The 22,434-nt window shown below is 41.1% G+C and overlaps 1 protein-coding gene across 1 annotated transcript in view; it reads right to left on the reverse strand.

Moving 5' to 3' along the window:
• Window positions 1-2,647: 2,647 nt before the first annotated feature.
• HTR3B (5-hydroxytryptamine receptor 3B) overlaps window positions 2,648-22,434 on the reverse strand; it is a 34,707-nt gene continuing 14,920 nt past the window's right edge. Inside the window, exons 4-10 of the mRNA XM_007936526.2 lie at window positions 18,962-19,006; window positions 18,547-18,656; window positions 17,923-18,092; window positions 17,223-17,380; window positions 3,925-4,135; window positions 3,607-3,789; window positions 2,648-2,886 (exon numbers count right to left, since the gene is read on the reverse strand). Of these exons, the coding sequence (XP_007934717.2) occupies window positions 2,648-2,886; window positions 3,607-3,789; window positions 3,925-4,135; window positions 17,223-17,380; window positions 17,923-18,092; window positions 18,547-18,656; window positions 18,962-19,006 (1,116 nt within the window). The remainder of the gene's footprint in view (window positions 2,887-3,606; window positions 3,790-3,924; window positions 4,136-17,222; window positions 17,381-17,922; window positions 18,093-18,546; window positions 18,657-18,961; window positions 19,007-22,434) is intronic.

Here is a 22,434-nt window from a genome sequence, read left to right on the forward strand (position 1 = left end):
AACTGCTCATATGCAAGTTCAAGTGGAAGTTGACAGCAATTAAAACAAGTCCAAAGAGGCAAAATATGATCTTAATCATATCCCTCCTGAATTTAGAGACCATGTAAAGAATAGATTTGATGCATTGAACACCAATGACTGAAAAGCAGAGGAATTGTGGGATGACATCAAGAACATCATGCATGAAGAAAGAAAAAGTTCATTAAAAAGACAGGAAAGGAAGAAAAGACCAAAATGGATGTCAGAAGAGACTCTGAAACTTGCCCTTGAATGGAGAGTACCTAAAGCAAATGGAAGAAATGACGAGATAAAAGAGCTAAACAGAAGATTTCAAAGACAGCTCGAGAAGCCAAAGTCAATTAGTATAATGAAATGTGAAAAGACCTGGAGTTGGAAAGCCAAAAGGGAAGGACACGCTTGGCATTTCTCAAGCTGAAAGAACTGAAGAGGAAATTTAAGCCTCAAGTTGCCATATTGAAAGATTCTATTGGCAATAAATTGAATGATGCAGGAAACATCAAAAGAAGATGGAAAGAATACACAGAGTCACTGTACCAAGAAGAATTGGTTGATGTTCATCCATTTCAGGAGGTGGCATATGATCAAGAACCAATGGTACTGAAGGAAGAAGTTGAAGCTGCACTGAAGGAAGTGGTGAAAAACAAAGCTCCAGGAATTGACAGGATACCCATTGAGATGTTTCAACAAACGGATGCTACACTGGAGGCACTCACTCAGTTATGGCAGAGATTTAGAAGACAACTATCTAGCCAACTGACTGGAAGAGATCCATATTTGTACCCATTCCAAAAAAAGTGATCCCAAAGAATGTGGAAATTATTGAACAATATCATTAATATCACACCCAAATAAAATCTTACTGAAAGTAATTAAAAAAATGGCTACAGAGAACTTCCAGTAATGCAAGCTGGATTCAGAAGAGGACGTGGAACGAGGGAGATAATAGCTGATGTCAGACAGATCTTGGCTCAAAGCAAAGAATACCAGAAAGATGTTTACTTGTGTTTTATTGACTATGCAAAAGCATTCGATTGTGTGGATCATAACAAATTATGGACAACATTGAGAAGAATGGGAATTCCAGAACACTTAATTGTGCTCATGAGAAACTTGTACATAGACCAGGAGGCTGCTGTTCAAACAGAACAATGGGACACTGCATGGTTTAAAATCAAGAAGGGAGTGCATCAGGGTTGTATCCTTTCACCATACTTATTCAATCTGTATGCTGAGCAAAAAATCAGAGAAGCTGGACTATATGAAGAAGAATGTGGCATCAGGATTGGAGGAAAACTCATTAACAACCTGCATTATGCAGACAACACAACTTTGCTTGCTGACAGTGAGAGGACTTGAAACACTTATTGATGAAGAATGAAGACTACAGTTTTCAGTATAGATTACACCTCAATATAAAGGAAACAAAAGTCCTCACAACGGGACCAATAAGCAGCATCACAATAAAGAGAGTAAAGACTAAAGTTGTCAAAGACTTCATATTACCTGGTTCTACAATCAACACCAATGGGAGCAGCATTCGAGACATCAGATGTCTTACAGCATTGGGCAAATCTGCTGCAAAGGATCTCTTTCAAGTGCTGAAGAGCAAAGATATTTCCTTGAAGACTAAGGTGAGTTTGATGCAGGCCATGATATTTTCAAATGTCTCATAGGCATGTGAGAGGTGGACAATGAAAAAGGAAGACCGAAAAAGAGTCGATGCTTTTGAGTCGTGGTATTGGTGAAGAATGCTGAAAGTACCATGGACTGCTAAAAGAACTAACAAATCTGTCCTGGAAGAGGTGCAGCTGGAATCTCCTTGGAAGCAAGAATAGCCAGACTTTGTCTCACCTACTTTGGTCATGTTGTCAGAAGGGACCATTCCCTGGAGAATGATACCATGCTTGGTAAAGTGGAAGGACAATGAAAAAGGGGAAGGCCCTCAAAGAGATGGATTGACACAGTGGTTTCAACGATGGGCTCAGGAATAGCAAAGATCATGGGGTTGGCGCAGGACCAGGCAGTGTTTCATTCTGCTGTACATGAGGTCTCTATGAGTTGGAGGCGACTCGACGGCACCTAACAACAATGCTTGTATGTGCCTAGACAGGAGCCCTGGAGGCACAGTTGTTAAGTGCTCATATGCTAACCAAAAGGTGGGCAGTTTGAACCCACCAGCCAATCCATGGGAGATAGATGTGGCAGTCTGCTTCCATAAAGATTGCAGACTTGGAAACCCTATGGGCAATTCTACTCTATAGGGTCACTTGTATCAGAATCATCTTAATGGCAATGGTAACAGGTTTAGTCCCTAGTCATTTTCTGAAACTATAAAAAAGAGATTGTTGACAGTGACTACTTTGGGGACATAAACTGAAATAAGGAGGAAAGTTTACTTTTCGTTGTTATACTGTGTACTGTTTATGTATTTTCATCATTCATGCATTACTCCTGGGTCATTCAGTAGTTTTTAGGTGTGAGCACCTAGACTTAATGAAAGGAGGCAATGGGGCTGGGGGTGGAAAGCTTTTTAACCCACCTTTTTTTCTCCTCCCATCTCCCCACAAAAAATTTCAGCCTTCCCCAAGTGCCATGACATCACACTGACAGCACCAAGTGTTAGTCTTCACAAGCCGCTCCACAGGGACCAGAGGGAACACAGGGTGATGGTGTAGAGCCCCAGTACAATGAGGTAGCTTCGAAAGAGCAGTCGGTCAAAGCGGTATAGAAGGGCCAGCCACTTGATTTCCTGTTGGTCAGCCTGCTCCTGAGCCCGGAGGTAGTCATTTATGAATCTCACCTGCGACCAGACTTCTTTCAGGGTCCCTGACTGGACCTGCTGCTCTTGACAGCTGGAAGATGACTCTGTGTGATGGAGGAAAACACCCTATGTGAGTCAAGGGCTACCAAAGTCCATCTGGACTTTCCAATGAAGGTGAAAACCTTATCCTTCAACCAAGGTTGTGGGGAAAACTAGTCAGTGGGTTGGGGTTGAGTTGGGGACTCTCTCCCTCTTTGCTGAGAGTAGGCAAGGCTGTGCAAGGGAAGCTTCAGAGAACATGGCAGAGCTGTGTTGTATAACTAGGGTATAAATAGGCCCGATCCATCCAGGAGATTTTTTGAGCTACAGCCAGTCTCATTTGCCTCAGTTGGAGCTTTAGGGGCTGGGATAAATTCTTATACTTTTTTACGATAAGCAACTAGAATGTAAATATATACAAATATATCTAGGTCTATACCTCCATGCCTCTATATTTATCTATTTATTTACCTATCTTCTACCTATCTACCTATGTCATCAATCTACTGTTCTGGAATGAATGGCTCAGTCACTTTGGGTAATTGATTGCAACTGGAAAACATAACAAGCTAAAGGTGACTGAAGACCTTACCTGGAAGCCAATATTAGGCTTTCTGGAAAGCCAGAGGATATAATCTTCAGTTGCAAAAAGGTAATGAAAACTTCAGCACACAGCTAAGAGTCAAGTGTTTCAAATTTTTCACACTGACCAACACATGGCCTGGTGCTCTACCCATGGGATGATAAGATAAGGCAGGGTAGAGACATCAAGGCTCCTCACAAACCTGTTGCCCCAGCAAGCTGGGTCCTGGGATCCATTCTAGTCCCATCACCATCTGTGTCCCCTCGAAGGCACAAAAGGGGCCGTTCCTGCCCACTGTGCTGCTCATCATGAAGGAATTTGATCAGTAGGATGGACTTAGATAAGCTGAGGACCAAGAACACCATGCAGACTGTGAAGAAGATCCCTGAGAGAAGGAATACAGAGCATGGGGGTTAGCTGGAGTTTCTGGGCTTCTCCCTCCTCCAACCAGAAGTGCAACATCAGATCTTTGACAGCAGGAATGGAAGATGGGTGTCTGGTTGATCCTAAGTCTGCTTACCAATCAGAGGGGTGCTCATTGCACTCCTTGGCACCTCATCAGATATGTTGACCCTGAAGACAGTATAGCCCACGAGCACACTTGTCTTGAACACAATCCTGGCACGGCAGTTGGGTGGAAGGTAGAAGCTTCCCAGGTCCACAAGCATTAGGAAGATGCTGGGAATCAGCAGGCTCACTATGTAGACCAATGGGCGCCTGCGAATCACCACCTGGTTGGAGACAAGGAATCTGTTGAAAAGAGGGATCAAGCCAAACAAATAGCCAACAATGCTTCCACATTTCTGCATAATGTGAAAAACCCATGTAGTTTACTTTAGAAATGTGTTTGAGATTATTTTGCAGTTTAGAAAATGGCGAAAAAAATCCTTTAAGCATTTACACAGAGCTAATAATAATGCTGTTAATCATTGTAATAATAACAAGTTGTTATCTATTCACCACTAGCTGTGGGTCAGGCAATGGACTAAGTGTTTCAGATGGTTTATCTTATTAATTCTCACAACTCTGAGGACTGGTTATTTGAATTTCATTTTATAAACAAAGAAATTAGGTTTAAAGAGGTTAAATTAATCCATGAGTGTAGTAGAGCATACAGGGGACAAAGTTGTGAAATCACCTTAGTCATAGCCAAACACCCTGAGGGAATGAGTTGCTGGATATGGAGGCTCAGGACAGTAGTCTCAGGAGACACTAAGGGCATTTGGCATTACATATTCCATGAGGACAGTGTTCTACATCCTATTTTGGTGAGTAGCAACTGGGGTCTTAAAAGCTCGTGAGCAATCATCTGAGATGCAACAATTGGTCTATTCCTATCTGGGGCAAAGAAGAGTAAGAAAATTAAAGATGCAGGAGGCAATTAGTCCAAAGGACTGATGGAGAACATGAAACCCAGCCTCCACAATTCAGAAACCAGAGGAGCTAGATGGTGTCTGTCTTCCCCTGCTGACTGCTTTGAAAGGGATCACAATATGAGATCTTGGACAGATGAGGGAAAATGTGCAACAAAACTCAAAATAATACAAACCAGCCTTACTGGTCTGATGAAGATAGATGGAACCCTTGGGACTATAGTTCTTAGACACCCTTCAAGTTAGGAACTGAACTTAACCCCTGTGACTCAACTGGCAGCCAAATGATAGGCAAGACTAGAAGGTAAACAGTAATATCAGGAGGGTATGTACTCATTGCAACAATCAAGCACATAAGATCAAGAGAACAGCGTTTGCCCAGGGGCAGAGCTAGGAATGTGGGAAGGGATGGGAAGGAAGGATAAAGGGAAGAGGTGGGCATAGGGAGAAAGCTGGAAGAATACTGTTTCAGTGTGGAGATTACAGTAAATGTCACAAAACAGAATGTGTATGGATTGTTGAATGGAAAACCAATTTGCTCTGTAAACTTTCATCCAAATCTCAATTAAAAAAAAAAAAAAAAAAGCTAAATTCCTTGTCCACTCTTACACAGTTGGTAAGAAACGGTTTAAAATCAGGTCTTACACCAAAATTTTTCTTCTTAAACCACTTTTTATGCATCATGATGTACTACATATTGGTTTTTTATTATTTCATTGGCTCAGTCTATCTCTTTACTTGGAATGGGAACTCCTTAGCACATGCGTATCTGTCAGGTCTAGGTGGAAACAAATGTAATAGTTCAATTGAGAAATTTGAGAAGAGTTTTCAAAAGACTATTTACAAGGTATAGGCAGTGGGTAAAGAGCTCTGGTGGTGTAGTGATTAAGGCATTTGGCTGCTAACCAAAAGACTGGTGGTTCAAACCCACCAGCTGCTCCAAGAAGAAAGAAGAGGCAGTCTGCTTCCATAAGGATTTACAGCTTGGGCACCCAATGGGGGTCATTATGAGTTGGAATATACTCTATGGCAATGAGTTTGGTTTGTTTGGTTTGAGGCAGTAGGTAGGGAAACTGCAAGAAGTAGTGCAGTACCCTAGAGCTTTTAAGGGACTGAGGGAGCTGTTACTACCCTTAGTCCTGACATAGGCAAGAGGAGGGTTCAGCTACTAGAACCTGCTGTTGCTGTTAAGTGTCAAGTTGGTTCTGACTCACAGTGACCTCATGTATAACAGAATGAAACACTGTGTGGTCCTGCGACATCCTCACAATTGTTGCTATGCAGGAGCCCATTGTTGCAGCCACTGTGTCAATACATCTCATCGAGGGTTGCGGTAGTTAAGTTTGTATGTGAATTTGGCTGGGCCTGGTTGAGTGGCTGAGCAGCTGAATGTTGTATTCCCCATGATGAGACTGGTAATCAACTCCATGGTGGAATCTACTGTGAGCAGCTGAGTAGCTGCCTTAGGGATGTGGTCCGCTTCCTGTATATAAGGAGAAGCCTTGGGGAACGATCTCTAGCTTATGGCATGCTTGAACCCTGCATGTAGTCATGTCGTTGTTTAGCAGCCTGCCATGCTCTGCCAGCCCTGGGACTTTTAATGGACTTGAATTAATGGCCTACTGTATGATTTGGTAATATGGGGACTGTGCCTTTTTCCTTGTCAACTTTGGGCTTGTCAGCCTCAGCAGCCAGCAGCTGTCTGAGTGAAGAAAAGCCTCTAGCTTCAGTGGGCCAGGAGCAGGAGGTAGAGAACTGAAGCCCAAGGTTGAGGGGCTTTCACCCAACCCCTAGAGCCCAGCACTTTGAACTCGGACTTAAAGCCTCTAAACTTTAAGAGGATATACTCTTGTTTGTTCAAGCCATGCCATTTGTGGTATATTCCTGTCAGAGCGGCACTAGATAGCCCAAACAAGGGTCTTCCTCTTTTTTGATGATCATCAACTTTGCTGTCCTTCTCCAGGACTGGTCTCTCCTGATAACATGTCCAAACTAGGAGAGGTGAAGTCTTGTCATCCTCACTTCTAAGGAGCATTCTGGCTATATTTCTTGCAAGACAGATTTGACAGATTTGTTTGTTCTTCTAGCAGGCCATGGAACATTCAATATTCTTCCCCAACACTACAATTCAAATGAATCAATTCTTCTGCAGTCTTTACTATTCATTGTTCAGCTTTCACATGCACATGAGGCTATTGAAAAGAGCATGGCTTAGGTCAGGTGCACCTTAGCTTAAAAGTGACATGTGTGTTCCTCAACACTTTAAAGAGGTCTTTTGCAGCAGGTTTCCCTAATGAAATACGTCGTTTGATTTCTTGACTGCTCTTTCATGGATGTTGATTGTGGATCCAAGTAAAATTATATCCTTGATAACTTCAATCTTTCCTCCAATCTTTTTCAAATCTTCACTTTTAACAAGCCAAGTTGTATCTTCTGCATATTGTAGGTTGTTAGTGAGGCTTCCTCTAATCTTGATGCTGTATTCTTCTTCATAGAGTCCAGCTTTTAGTCCAGATCATTTGTTCAGTATACAGATTGAATAAGCATGGTGAAAAGATACAATCTTGATGCACACCTTTCCTGATTTTAAACCATGCAATATCCTCTAGAACCTGAGGAGAGAGAAAGCTGTGAGGAGCGGGCTGACAGACAGGAGCTATGGCCTTCTTGCAGGGATACAGCCAGTCTGGCACAGGACGGGCAATGGAGAGATAAGTAAATACTCACTTGTTTTCTTCACTCTCTCCCATCTCTTGCTATTGTCACCCCTTACACTAGCCAAACATGACTAGGACCCCATCTCTGTAGGCCATACAGTTCAGTCTCCGGGTTGCTGACCAGGAAGGATGTGGAAAGTGGGTTTCAGTGGGCGTGGGGAGAACTAAAGATATTGAACTTACCCTCCAGTATGTCTGGGCATAGAGAACTGCTGAGTGAGCTTTATGGCTTGGACTTTGACTCTCATAAAATTACTTATTGTAAAAAAATTATTGTTGTTGCCCTTTTTTATACATAGCTTCTCTGGGATGTGATGGAAGAAACTAGGAGAGAAGAAAGTAAGGAATGAAAAGTCTGCCTCCCCCTACTAGACTGTGGACTCCTTAAGCATGAGAGTAGCAACTTTTTTTAAATCCCCCACAAAGGGCAAAAATACCACCTACCTTGTAGTGGGTGTTCAATAAATGTTTATTGAACAAATGAAAGTTCTGAGTCCTTTGCTGTAGGATTTGGAAAAAAGTAATGTCTGAAAACTTCCATTTCTCTGATTCAGCAAACAATTGAATGCTTTCTACATGTTAGGCAGTGTGCTAGATGCTTTTACACAAATGATGTTATTTATTTAATCCTCCATACAACCTTATTGGTAGATAATAGCACCATTTTATAGAGTTTAAAAAAATAAAGCTCAGCCCCCTAAAGTAGGCAAGTTGAATAAGTACCAGAACTAGGATGAACTCCCACATCTGATTCTAAGCCTAGTGTTCTCTTCCACTACAGCATAGCTACAACTCTTGACTTGATTGAGCCTCTGAATTTAGTGCAATTTTCTTCTCACTCATCTCTGCCTTCCGTTCTGGAAAAGAATGAACTAGATAGAGATGGAGGCAAGGCAGAGTTAAGTGCAAAGGCCAGAGTGAGGTAGGATGGAGCAGAAGGTGGTGGGGAAGAGTCTGACTGAGTAAGATCAGACATCACCTTGCCGATGAGAGCGGGGGCTCCCAGCCACTGGGTCTGGGAGCATATCCTGACTCAATGGAGTTTGGCAGGATAGTGCTGTTTGGTGGATTGTAGTAGCTGTAATCTTTCCCATCAAACATGCTGTTGTTGTTAGGTGTCATCAAATTGGTTCTGACTCGTAGTGACCCTGTGTACAACAGAACAAAACACTGCCCAGTCCTGTGCCATCCTCACAATCATTGCTGTGTTTGAGCACATCGCTGCAGCCGCTGTGTCAATCCATCTCACTGAGGGTATTTCTCTTTTTCCTTGACTCTCTACTTTACCAAACATGATATCATTCTCCCTCCTGATGACATGTCCAAAGTACATAAGATGAAGTCTCACCATGCTTGCTTCTAAGGAGTGTTCTGCCTGTACTTCTTGCAAGACATATTTGTTTGCTCTTCTGACAGTCCATGGTATATCAATATTCTTCAACAATATCATAATTCAAAGGCATTAGTTCTTCTTCAATCTTTCTTATTCCTTGTCCAGCTTTCACATGCATATGAAGTGACCGAGAATACCGTGGTGTGGGTTGGATGCACCTTAGTCCTCAAAGTGCCATTTTTGCTTTTTAACACTTTAAAGAATTTTCTTGTAGAAGATTTGTCCGATGCAATACATTGTGTGATTTCTTGACTGCTGCTTTCATGGATGCTGATTGTGGATCCAAATAAAATGAAATCCTTGACAACTTCAATCTTTTCTCTGCTTATAATGATATTGCTCATTGGTCCAGTTCTGAAGATTTTTGTTTTCTTTATATTGAGGTATAATCCAAACTGAAGCCTGTAGTCTTTGATTTTCATAGATAAGTGCTTCAAGACATCTTTGATTTCAGCAAGCAATGTAGTGTCATCTGCATACCACTGGTTGTTAACAAGTCTTCCTCCAGTCCTGATACCATGTTCTTCTTTGTGTAGGTCAACTTCTTGGATTATTTGCTCAGCATACAGATTGAATAAGTATAGTGAAAGAATACAACTCTGATAGACACTTTCCCTGATATAAAACACTAAACGTAATTGGCTGCAGATATCTAAACCAGAGCAACACTTACTACTTTACAATAATTTTATTGAAACTCATTTCTACCAAAGTCAGTCAAAAGAAGAACAACAAAAGTAGCTATTATCAACCTGCACCTCTCAAACTCCTGTCATCACACTGTGGCTGACATGACTGTGGTTAGGTGGGGACGGTAAGAAGAGAGCCAAATCATCAAAGTCAATGGGGATGTTGGTGTTGAATGCCCAGCCTAGGCTATAGTTGAACTGACCAGTTGGGGTGATGGGGGCAGCCAAGCCTGCTATTTCTGGAAGTTAGAAGCAGGAGACCTCCTGGAGACTTCATGGTGGGTATTACATGAAAGGGAAGAAAAAGTGTAAGAATACTACCCTAAAAAAAGTACAAGTAGGCATATTGGTTAAATGAAAAGAGTCCAATTGGAGTCATGGGAACTGAGTTCTAGTGCCCTCAATTCTAAGTGCCTGTGTCATCTAGTTCAAATGGGCCTGTATGAGGGACTCAACCTCTCTATGCCTTGATTTTCTCTTTTTTTGAAAACTGTTTACTTTTGCTTTGCCAAATATCTTGGGTACAATTGAGATTAGTTGTGCTCTTTAAATAAAGATCCTATGTAAATAGCCTGTGCTGAGATGATTCTTCTCAGAGGCTGATGTGGGATGTGTTCAGGGAGCCCATGGCCCATGAGGCATGGAGCTGGAAGAATGAATGTAAATGTGGACCAGAACCAAAGATGGGCAGTGTGGCTCCTCAGGGTCCCTGATTTTAGAGAAAGTGCAGTTTTATAAGGTCAAATGTTTCATAAGGTGCCAGGGGAGAAGTGTTGGAAGAACTAAGGGGTTGGGAAGCAGAACCAGCTTCATGAGCCTGCAACCTATGCAGTTGTACAGGGTCCTGCCCTTAGAAGAGCCCTGTGCTTGGTTTAATGCTCTGTTGATGCCATTTGGAAATTTTTAGTGCTTTTTGAACATAGTGTTTTGCATTTAAGTTTTGGACTAGGCCCTGCAAATTATGTTGCTGGTCCCATCAAGAGATTACTCTCCCTGGATATCAGTAGTAGATGGATTTAGAAGGAAAGGATACATGTACAAGAATAGACAATTCAAACCCACCAGACACTGCTCGGAAGGAAGATGGGGCAATCTACTTCTGTAGTGATACTGCCTCAGAAACCCAAGGAGGGGTCGCTATGAGTCAGGTCCAACTCGATGGCAAACAACAACAACAACAACAACAACAACAAATAACTGAGAGAGAAGCTCTGGTGGTGTAGTACCTAAGGCATTTGACTGCTAACCAGAAGGCTGGCAGTTCACACCCACCAGCCACTCCTCGGAAGGAAGGTTGAGCAATCTACTTCCATAGTGATACTGCCTCAGAAACTCAAGGAGGGGTCGCTATGAGTTGGACCTGACTCAAACTAAAGGAAGAAATCTCCCTTTTCTATATTTGGCTTATACAATCATAAAGCTAGATAGGCCCTCCAAAACTACCTCACCCATTCTCTTACCCTTAGCAAGGGTGTCCCCATTCTAGGCTAGACAAAACAGTACCTATAGTTTTTGGCTTCTTCAATAACAAAATGCTCAACTTTTTCTTTGGGTTGACTAAGAGGCAATATTACCTATAAAACAAAAGAATCAGTACCTGTCAAACTGATTCAGTGACCCCATGTATTTCAGAGTAGAGTTTTGCTCTATAGGGTTTTCAATGGCTGATTTTTCAGAAATAGGTTGTCAAGCCTTTCTTCTGAGGTGCCTCTAACCAAAAAACCAAACTCACTGCCGTCAAGTCAGATCTGACTCATAATTACCCCTCCTTTGGTTTCCAAGGTGGTACCACTACAGAAGTAGATTGCCCAATCTTGCTTGTGAGGAGTGGCTTGTGGGTTTGAACCACCAGCCTTCTGGTTAGCAGTCAAGTGCCTTAGGCACTACATCTGGGTGGACTCAAACTGTCAACCTTTTGGTTAGCAACTGAGGACATTAACTGATTGCCTCACCCAGGGTCTAAGTTATCTATGGAACAGACTTAAGCCCTCCACAAGCCTAGTGCCACCTAAAGAATCTAATTTTATCACAGAGTTTTCAGAAAGTTTTTGTTTTCATAGTCTTGTTTGATCCTCACAATTCTTTATTACTGTTCAACAAACATTAATTGAGCATTAGTTGAACAAACTATCAAGTGCTATCCTAGATACTGGAGTCAGAACTGATAACAGGACAGACATGGTACCTACACTTGCCCCCATTTTATGGGATCAGGGACTGGACTAGTGGTTGGATGACCTGTCCAATAACATAGTGTGGGTGAATGGCAAAGAACAGAGTGGAATCCACTGTATTACCTTTAGTTGTGTGTCAGCATGATATGAGATTCTGGAGACAAATTACTTAGATTCATGGTTTCTGAAGTTAAATTGCCTAGATTCAAATTCACTTTTTACCAGTCACCCTGTGACCTCAAGAAGCTCTGGTGGTGTAGTGCCTAAGGCATTTGACTGCTAACCAGAAGGCTGGCAGTTCAAGACCACCAGCCACTCCTCAGAAAGAAGATTGGGCAATCTACTTCCATAGTGATGCCGCCTCAGAAACCCAAGGAGGGGTTGCTGTGAGTCAGATCCAACTTGATGGCAGTGAGTTTGGTTTTGTTTTTGGTTCTGTGACCTCAGGTAAGTCAATGAACTTCTCTGTACCTCTCTTGATTTGTAAAAATACATATACTTAGAACACTCATCTCATAGGGATGTGAGGATTACATGTACAAACTCTTAAAATGGTGCCCAAAGTAGAGTAAGTGCTTAATTAAACTTGTGTTTATTTGTAATTTTGTCTCCCTGGGCAGATCTTGAGGTCCATGACATGTATCAGGAAACCTGTCTTATTCATTTTTGTGTCCTCTGTGTTTACCACTGAACCTGACACATGATAAAAGCTCAAAAGATGTTTCTTGACTTCAGGGGCAGATTACCAATAAGCAAGGTAAGCATGAGTTTAGTTATGCTTACATACTAATCTGTACTGATCACAGATTTTAAATTTGAAAAAGAGGCTTTGATGCTGTAGGAATGTGCTGTGGGGTTGGGAGAAAGACAGATGCCATCCATATTGAGAAGCAAAATCTTTGATATGGTAAAGAAAAAAAATGTGAAATTGTTCACTACAGATTAGTAAATAAGGAAGTAAGCATATGCTTTCCATGCTTATTGGGTAATCCAACACGGGTTGAATTGTGTTGGAGTTTGTTGGTAATGCTTCCTTTAGTTTTAATGGGATGGGAGAGTAGAGTTAGCCCAAATGGGAATACTCTATGGAGTCCAGTCCTTCCAAAGGCTACCTCCCTGCAGGTCATGTTTGAGCTGTAACCTCTGTTTTTGCTGGAGGGAAAGAGATGTCACCAGAGCAATGAGAAACTGCTCTGCAGAACTGCCCCTACCTAGAGCTCATCATTTCTAATGGACTAAAGGAGCTGGTGCCTTTAAATTCCACAGAAAAGGAAGAAAAAGCACTTTAGTTTCAGTCCGTGTTCTCCATTAGACACCCTTCAGGTGTTAGCAATATTATGCCACAATTTCATTATCCATTAAAGCCAGGTAATAATAAGTACACAAAGGTATTTGGAGCCTATTGATGTTAATGAAAGAGATCAATCTAATTCAGAATATGTGTGTGGAGAGCTCCTGGGAGATGGAATAGGCCCCAAGGTTAGCCTCTAATTGCCTCCATGATGGTAGAGCCCACCAGTACTCAATTTTGCATGACCGTCTTTATGACATAGTTGGAATTTTGACGCCCAGACCCACGCTTCATATTGAAGCCCATTTTCCTCCTCACCCAACCCCCTCCCAACATTCCCAATTCAGAAAGGAAGAGAAAGTGGCTGCCAATTAAGTAAGATCCTTGTACCCAAGTGAGTGCTTCTTAGATCTTGATTGTGGGTTGGGCTGGATTAGCACAAAGTCCATGATTCCAGGATTGCTGGAGTGACTCAGATAGATTTCTTGAGATCTCTCCCTCTCTCTTTTCCCCTTTCCTCATCTCTGCCCTCCCCTCTCCTCTCCTTTCTCTCTCTTCTCTCTCTCAACTTTCTCAAGCTGGTGATACTCAGAAAGGTCTCAATCAAGTTTATGAGCTGTGTTCACTGGGTATCTAGACAAAATTGCTCTACCTTAATCTAGAAAGCAAATTATGACAGAAGAAAATAAATGAAGTGCCTTTCTTCCTGGATGCCCCTTTGCATCTTTCTAGGAGTTCCCTGCAGGCATCCCAGTTCCTGCCTGATTGAACACTTCAGTCAGTGTGAGGATTTCTGTGGTTGAGCTCAGTTTAGTTACCACAATTGTCCATCTTTTTCCATTCAACATGAGTTCCTAATTTTATTTCTATTCCCTTCCCACTTCAATCTTTTGGGGGTTGGGGGGAAGCACTGCTATACAGAAATCAAAGGTTCACCCTGCTGTGTCTGGGAACCAGCACCTCCAATAATGTATTGGAGGAAACCTCCCCTCCCACAGCTGCTGAATCAGGTCCCAGTCTGCACACAGGCATCCTCATAGGGAGAATTGCCTGTTCTCTGAGCCCCCTGTGGAATGCAGCCCAGTTCCAAAGCATCAGCCAAGCTCTTAGATAAACAATACGTGTTCCAGAGCCAGCAGATATGATTGTCATTGGCTGGAGCTAACGGGGCATCTGGAGCATCTAATTTAGCAGAAATGGCAGCAGGGTACATCAGGCCCAAGGTAACAATGTATTTAGAATAGATCATCGTTCCTCCTGCCTGTCCGCCCTATTCCCAGTCTCCTACTGGGAAGCCTGGACTGGGACACTGAGGGTGATTAGATTAGGAGGGAGATGGCCTTTTGCTGGCAGGCCCAATGTTAACATGGGACTAGCTCTGAATTTCATGTCACTGGCCAAGGCAAGGGCTATTGAAGGACACCTGATGGCCTCAGTTGCTTTTCAGAGTGGGATATCTGGTATGGAGTAAGAGTACATAATGAGCCTAACCATGCTTCACATAGCAGGAATGGGGAGGGATGGAGAATGAAAGTGGCTGAGGGAAATAGAGACTGTGAAAGCCACTGTGGTGGTTAAGTTTGTGTGTCAACTTGGCTGGGCCTTGTTGAGTGGCTGGGTGGCTGGATGTAGTTATTTCCCATGGTGAGATTGATAATTAACTCCATGGTGGAATCTATTGGAGCAGCTGAGTAGCTGCTTTGGGTATGTGGTCTGCTTCCTGTATATAAGAAACAGCTTTGGGAATGGTCTCTAGCTTATGGCACGCTTGAACCCTGCATGTAGCCATGTTGTTGTTCAGCAGCCTGCCATGCTCTGCCAACCTTGGGACTTTCAATGGACTTGAATTAATGGCCTGCCATGTGGTTTGGTAATAGTGGGACTGTGCCTTTTTACTTGTCAACCTTGGGCTTGTCAGTCTCAGTGGCCAGCAGCTGTCTGAGTGAACAGATGCCTCTAACTTCAGTGAGCCGGGAGCAGGAGGCAGAGCTGAACCCCAAGGTTGAGGGGCTTTCACCCAGCCCTTAGAGATTGACACTTTGAACTTGGATTTAAAGCCTCCAAACTTTAAGAGAATAAACTCCTGTTTGTTAAAGCCATCCCATTTGTGGTATATTCTTGTCAGAGCAGCACTAGGTAACCAAAACAGTCACCAAATCTTCTTGAAGTCTTTCTAAAATTGCAGAATCCCTTCTGAGTTTGCTCCTTGCCCTACCAAATACAATCTGTGATTCTACTCAGCATACTTTCCATATTCTGTTCCAGAGATCCAGTATGGAAGCCTACAGGATAGCCCACCTTAGCCCCCAGGGTAAGAGGAGCCAGAGAAAAGCTCTAAGGGCATGCAATCATATCTACTCCTCCCTGCAGCACCCTTCAGTGTACACCCTGTAAATGGAGAGGAAGCAATACAGTAAAGAGAGTAAAGGAACTGGACCATGCTTCCTGAGATCCAGAGAAGCCTTTTCTGCCTTAATCTTTGACCATCTCTGTTCGTCATATTTAAAATAGAGGTAGTGCACAGAAAACATCTCACAACTGTTGAGAAGACAAATTAATTCTTGCGGTGAAGGGTAACATGTAACTACAAATAATAGCTGCTTCCATGGAGAGAGAGACAGAGAGCATGAGAGAAAGAGAGAGAAGAGAGAGAGTGTTCCTGTTTACCTGCCCCTTCTCTTGCTTTTGTTTGTCTCCTCCGTGCAGTGTAGGTAATGGTGTGTGCAGCATTCTCAGGAGTGCTTGGTAGGTGACTATGTTCCACCTTGCATGTGCTACTCCCTCACATTTCCCTTTAATGCTTTCCATTATTCAGGCTGCATTAATAATGTTTGCGGGCTGATATCTTTAAAATTAATGAGGTGTTTACTCTTAGCCAAGAAACTCATTGAAATTAAAAAAGCTTTCTTTTTTCCCTCTCTTTCCCTAAGTTTAAAAAAAAAAAAAAAAGTGGACAAACAGGCCACAATGCAAGCTTTGCTGAAAGGCAAGCAGAATTCTAGGCAAGAACCCAAACCCCACCACTAGAAGGTAGTTATGATGATTTAGTAGTACACAGTGTTAGACAGTAGTCTGCTTCAAATCACAACTATGTCTGAGAGGTCCGTAATTTAACAAGAGCTTTGCTAAGCTTGCCTGGAAAACTGTATAAAACACATTTTAACCAATGGAAGGGCATCTGTGCCCTTGATAATAGTTTATTCCACTCTCTCTTAAATAGAATTATCTACAGTAACTATAGAGCCTTGATCTGGTCTAAATTTTCTTTTGCTTTCAAAAGGTTTGACCTCTAGGAGAATTCATCTCATCTGCCTGAAGTCTATTTTTCAATTGGACCCATTACCTAGTATTCAGGACTCCACCACTACCACCACTAGATAACTTCGTGTAGAAAAAGCAAAGAGCACTGCTGAATACTAACAATGTTGGTCTACCAGTTGTGTGAACTTGCTGCAGATTACATGTCAGGAAGTTTTGCCAGGAGGACCAGGGAAGGGAGAAAGATTGCCTCTGGAGTGCACAGTACTAGGCTGCACTGTCTTGCACACCACTACCCACTAGGCCCCTGCTGGGCACATTTCCCCATGACCAGTGCACTCAAGAGCATTCCCAATGTCATATCTGAGAAGAGTGGGTTCTCTTCATGTCCTCTCTGATCCAGAGACCACCAATGGTTTCTGAGGACCTCACAGGTAGTTTGTCGGCTAATCCCTCAAAGTTTTCAGGTTAATGCTATGATAATTTTATGCACCTGCATCTGGAATTAATAATTAATAATAAAAATGTGATAGTAATGTTATTAAGATACTCTTCTCCCCATTTTTTTAAAGTGAGGTGTGTGGGTTTACTGTTGGTTTATTTTTCTCAACAGTAACTAAAAGTGAAGATGTTAGGGTGTACTGAGAATGTTTGAGAATTCCTGCTGTGGAGAGTGGTCCAGGTCTTGGCTTCTAGACCTCTGGGTGCCTGGCAGCCATTTATGTTTTCTATGTTCACTTGTGGAATATCTACGCAGGAGGCCAGATCTGTGACTGAGGTGCTGGAGTGCAGGTGGATGGCCAGAGCCATATGCATCAATTATCCTTGAGCACTAATGAATGTGCAGATGCAGCAGAGAGAGATTCCTCAGCCCAAAGCCTATAGAGAAGTGGGCCATAGAGACAGGAAGGAGAAGGACCTACATTAAACTGAATCTGGGCAAAATTTCCAGCGCTGCTCTCCAGGATGTTGTATGTTGAGGGCACAGAAAGAAGTTCCCACTCACTGTCATTCAAAAATGCCTTTTTATCATGCTTAATGTCTTCTCTGCTCCTCAAGAAGGCCAGGTCTACATCTTCCACTGAAAGCAACAGAAATGATTGACTTCCATGTAAAGAAAGAGGCTCCAACATCAACCCACTTTTCCAACTCCCCTATATGAACTCTTGCTTTTACTCCTGCCCTACATGCAGTCTTACTTGGATTGAGTTCAATATAACCATTTGGAATAGAGCTAGGGGCAGGGATAAAAATCTTTCTAGCCATGAAAAACAAACAAACAAACAAATAAAAACAACTCTGAATTTAGAGTTTGGATTCAACTATCCATAAAATAATGGAATCGGTCCTGTGACTTCTGTAACATTCTCAGTGGCAGTGGAAACCTAATATGTTCCCAAATCAACAACAGTAATGGGCTATATATCTAAACAGAACATTCTACTTGGTCTGATTTATGGCAGGAACAGAATAGCTGCAAAAAAGGGTTTAGATTTTTTAAAAAGTCAATTATGGGCAAGAATAAAATTTACCTGATGGATGGCATAATATAATTTCACCTATGTGCACCAACACTGCATAGGTGTGTTTTCCTATTAGTAGCCCGCATCTCCCATGGTTTACCTGTGTGCAGAACACTATTGAAGGTTAGGCTGCAATTCTGGATATCAAATGGGAAAGCGTATGTCTCTAAATTGCATACAGACACCACCCGGATGAGCTTAAAGTTCTTAATGGTCCCAGATGAGTTCACATAAACATAGGGAAAGTCAGGTGATCTTTCAATGTCCACACTATATGAAACATAAAAAACTTGTTGTTATAGACAGGGTTTCAGTCATTTCAAAACATAAACAGAACTGACTATGAGTTGGTAGTGACCATGACACCTAGGGCTAGTTTAACACTACAAAGATAGAATCACATTTCCCTTGAGATGATTAGCCATGGGAAAGGTGGCCTCAGTAATGACAGCAAGTTTACTCACTTTTTATTCCTATAACACAGATACAATCTAAGAGTAACTTCAAGTTTTAGTAACCAAATATACATCTCAAATGATGTTGACTCATGGTATTCCATCCCTGAATATTCCCCAAATTATGCTCCTTTTATGGTTCAGAAAAGAAGTTCAGAAACAAAAAAATAATAATGACACTGACTGCAAGAAGACAACAATTGGAGACTTGAATATTCTAGGCATTCTAAGCAGTATAAACCTCGTAGAAATACACTCAGCATACTTACAACTCATTAATAATGATATCAGGGGCCCAGATGGCACTTAGAGGTAGGGAGAGCTCTCTAATTTCATCAAACATGCTGGTGTTCCAAGACAAAAACTCATCATCCCAAACCTGTCAGGAGCAGTCAAAAAAGAAGCATATCAAAATGGAGCAGTGTCAACCTCACCAAAGAACTGAGGAGAGATTTGGTACTATGTTAGGTGGGGCAGAACCCTTCTGATCCAATTCTTAAAGATGGCAGCCCCAGCCAGAAACAATGGCACATATTAACATGGATTCTAATAAATTCTTTAGAATCCATGTAAAATGTGTGAAGCTACAGACATACTGATAATATTTGTTCCTTAGAATAGTATATTTTTTTAACTGATTCAGATCAGGAGTCCAGCATGCATGAATGAAACATAGTTACTTACCTCTCGGTACCATACACTTGTCTTCAATTTCTGATTTTGTGCATCCTGCAAAGCAAAAATAAAATTCACACCAAATCTTAGAATGTCAATAAATCAAAGGCCAATTCAACATTATGAAAATTCAGGGGAAGAAAATAAAACCTAACCAAATGATCCTGATTTTAAAATCATTACCTTGGCTTTTCCTGGGTGTTCTCAATTCCTATTTATTATTCACACCTGTCGCTATGAGCTCTACTATATTATGTATGACAAAATGGCACTTTGACTGCACTTGACATCTGGAATGATTTGCTAGTCGCTTACCACTCTAATTAGTTACTCTGCCATTAATCAGACTAAAAAATTATATGTAGTCTTAGCCAATTCTGGGCTAAAAATATGAGACCAAGCTTTTATTTGTAATCAAGATATTATTCATAATCTTTCAATGAATGTTATCTCAACTGCCATTGGCAGCCATTCCTGTTAAGTCACCCCATGCTTAGATTTCTCTGCTTATCAAATAGACAGAATGAGCACATTGCAAATGAGGTATATTTTTGATGATATAATACATGCAGTTTGCCATGAATGTTATGAGTCTAAAATAATAATCAAACCACACAAAACAAAACAAAATAAATAAATAAACTTCTTATCAAAATTTTTTATATCAAACCTAGTGAAGATCATTCTAAAGTACTATGTTCTTAGGGATTAAAAGAAAAGGAATACCTCACACCATATACATTCATTCACTCACAATGGATCATAAACCTAAATATAAGAGCTAAAACTATAATACTCTTAGAAGAAAACAAAGGAGTACTTCTTTATGACTTTGAAATAGGCAATGGTTCCTTAGGTATCACACCACAAGCATGAGTAAAAAAAGACAAAATAAATGGGACTTCATCAAAATTAAGAACTTAAGTGCTTCAAAAGACACCATCAAGAAAGTGAAAAGACAACCCACAGAATGGGAGAGAATATTTGCAAATCATAAACCTTACAAAGGGCTGTTATCCAGAATATATAAAGAATTTTTACAACTCAACAATAAAAAGACAAATAATATAATTAAAACATAGGCAAAGGACTTGAATAGACATTTTCCCAAAGATATTCAAATAACTAATAAGCACATGAAAACATGCCCAACATCATTAGTCATTGTTGTTGTTTTTGTTAGGTGTCATTGAGTCGGTTTCAACTCATTGCAACCCTATATACAACAGAACAAAACACTACCTGGTCCTGCACCATCCTCACAATCCTTGCTGTACTTGAGTCTATCATTGCAGCCACTGTGTCAGTCTATTTGTTGAGAGCCTTTGCTTTTTCACTACCCTCTATTTTACCAAACATGATATCCCTCTCATTAGTCATTAAGGAAATGAAACTCAAATCCACAATAAGATACCACTTCATCCCCACTCTGATCACTAAAATAAAAAAGACAGAAAATGACAAGTGTTGGTAAGTATGTAGAGAAATTGGAACTCTCGAGCATTGCTACACAAAATGGTGCAGCCACTTTGAAACAGTTTGATGTCTCCTCAAAATGTTAAACAAAGAGTTACCATAAAAAATAAAATAATAAATAAAACATTATCGTCAAGTTGATTCCGACTCATACATAGCAACCCCCATTGAGTTTCCAAAGTAATTCTTTACAGAAGTAGATTGCCTCATCTTCCCCATGTGGACAGTTGCTGGATTTCAACCACTGACCTGGTTAGCATCCAAATGCCTTACCCACTATGCCACCAGAGTTATCATGTTATTGTTGTTATGTGCCGTCCAGTCAGACCCAACTCATAGCGACCCCTTCTTGGGTTTCCGAGGCAGTATTACTATGGAAGTAGATTGCCCAACCTTCCTTCCAAGGAGTGGCTGGTGGGTTTGAACCGCCAGCCTTATGGTTAGCGGTCAAGTGCCTTAGGCACTATGCTACCAGAGCTCCCTAGAGTTATCATATGACCTGGCAATGCAACTCTTAAGCACATGCCTAAGAGAGATAAAAAGACATGTCCACAGAAACCTGTACAGAACTGTCCATAGCAGCATTATACATAATAGCCAAAAATGCCCAGCTACCAATGCCAGCCACTCAGAAAGGGATCAAAATTGGAGATCCTGGATAGAGTGGGAGGAAAAATGTGGAATAAAATTCAAAAACATAAGAATGACCAGAATTACTGGTCAGATAGAGGCTGGTGGAACCCCCGAGACTTATGGCCCCAGGTTATCCTTCAGGCCTGGAACTGAACTCACTTCCATGGATTAGCTCTTAGCCAATCAGTAGAAAGACCTACAAGCAGAACCTACCCCAGGGAGACGCATTCTCTAGATCAATCAATCATGAGACATCACAATGGCAGCATTTGCATAGAGGGAAAACTGGATAAACAGGAATGCATAGATAAGAAGGGCACAGGGAAGGTGTAGTCACAGGAAGGAGGTCAGAGGAGAGCTTTGTATAGTTGGGGTTTGTAATTAGGGTCTTGAAATCAGATGTGCATGAACTGTTCTGTGTAAAATGAATCTGCTTTGTAAATTTGCACACATATCACAATAAAAATTTTTTTTAATTGTCTAACAACTGATGAATAGATAAACAAAATGTGGTATATCCATACAGCAGGATATTATTCAGTAATAAAATATCAATGCATGTTATAAGAAGTATGAACCTTGAACCTTATGCTAAGTAAGAGAAGTCAGTCACAAAGGAGCACGTATTATATAACCCCATTTTCATGACTTTCAAGAACAGATAAATCCATAGAAACAGAAAATATATTACTAATTGCCTATGACTGGGAGAGGGAGGGAAAAGAGGTGATGCAAGTGACCACTAATGAGTTTGGGGTTTCTTTTGGGGGTGATGAAAATATCCTAAAATTAGCTAGTGGTGATGGTTTCATAACTCTGCAAATAAACTAAAAAACATTGAAATGTGTCATTTAAATGGGTGAATTTTGTGGTTGAATTATATCTCACTGAAATGGCTATTTAAAAAGATATATTAATGAAAAAAACATTTTTAAGACATTTCTAGGGAATTTATAAGTAAGAAGATTGATAGAAACTATTAAAGAAATCTTATACTCATATCCTTCACTTCTTTTTGTGGGTAATCCATCACTGAAAACCTTAGAAGAACATAAAAGGAGTGGAAAATCCAACAACCAGAAATATGAAATAAAATGTATAAAACATCACCCTTGCCTGATTTAGTTTCAAGGCTAAGGAGCCATTTGGATAACCTTTGTTTTTCTGTAATATGTAGTACAATTACCAAATTTCAATAAAGAACAGTGTTTGAGATGTTGATAACATGAAAATAGTTAACAGCTCTGTTTTCTTCCCCAGAACTGAGTGTAGTAAATTAATTATCCAGCCATACTAAAAATATATATTCTTTGTGCACAGGGTCAGACCACTACTTTGAAGAATCCAGGTTGGTCATAGAGTAGGGAGGCACT

This window comes from Orycteropus afer, unplaced genomic scaffold, assembly GCF_000298275.1.
Source record: "Orycteropus afer afer isolate SDZICR_OR568_19922 unplaced genomic scaffold, OryAfe1.0 scaffold00036, whole genome shotgun sequence".
Lineage (NCBI taxonomy): Eukaryota > Metazoa > Chordata > Mammalia > Tubulidentata > Orycteropodidae > Orycteropus > Orycteropus afer.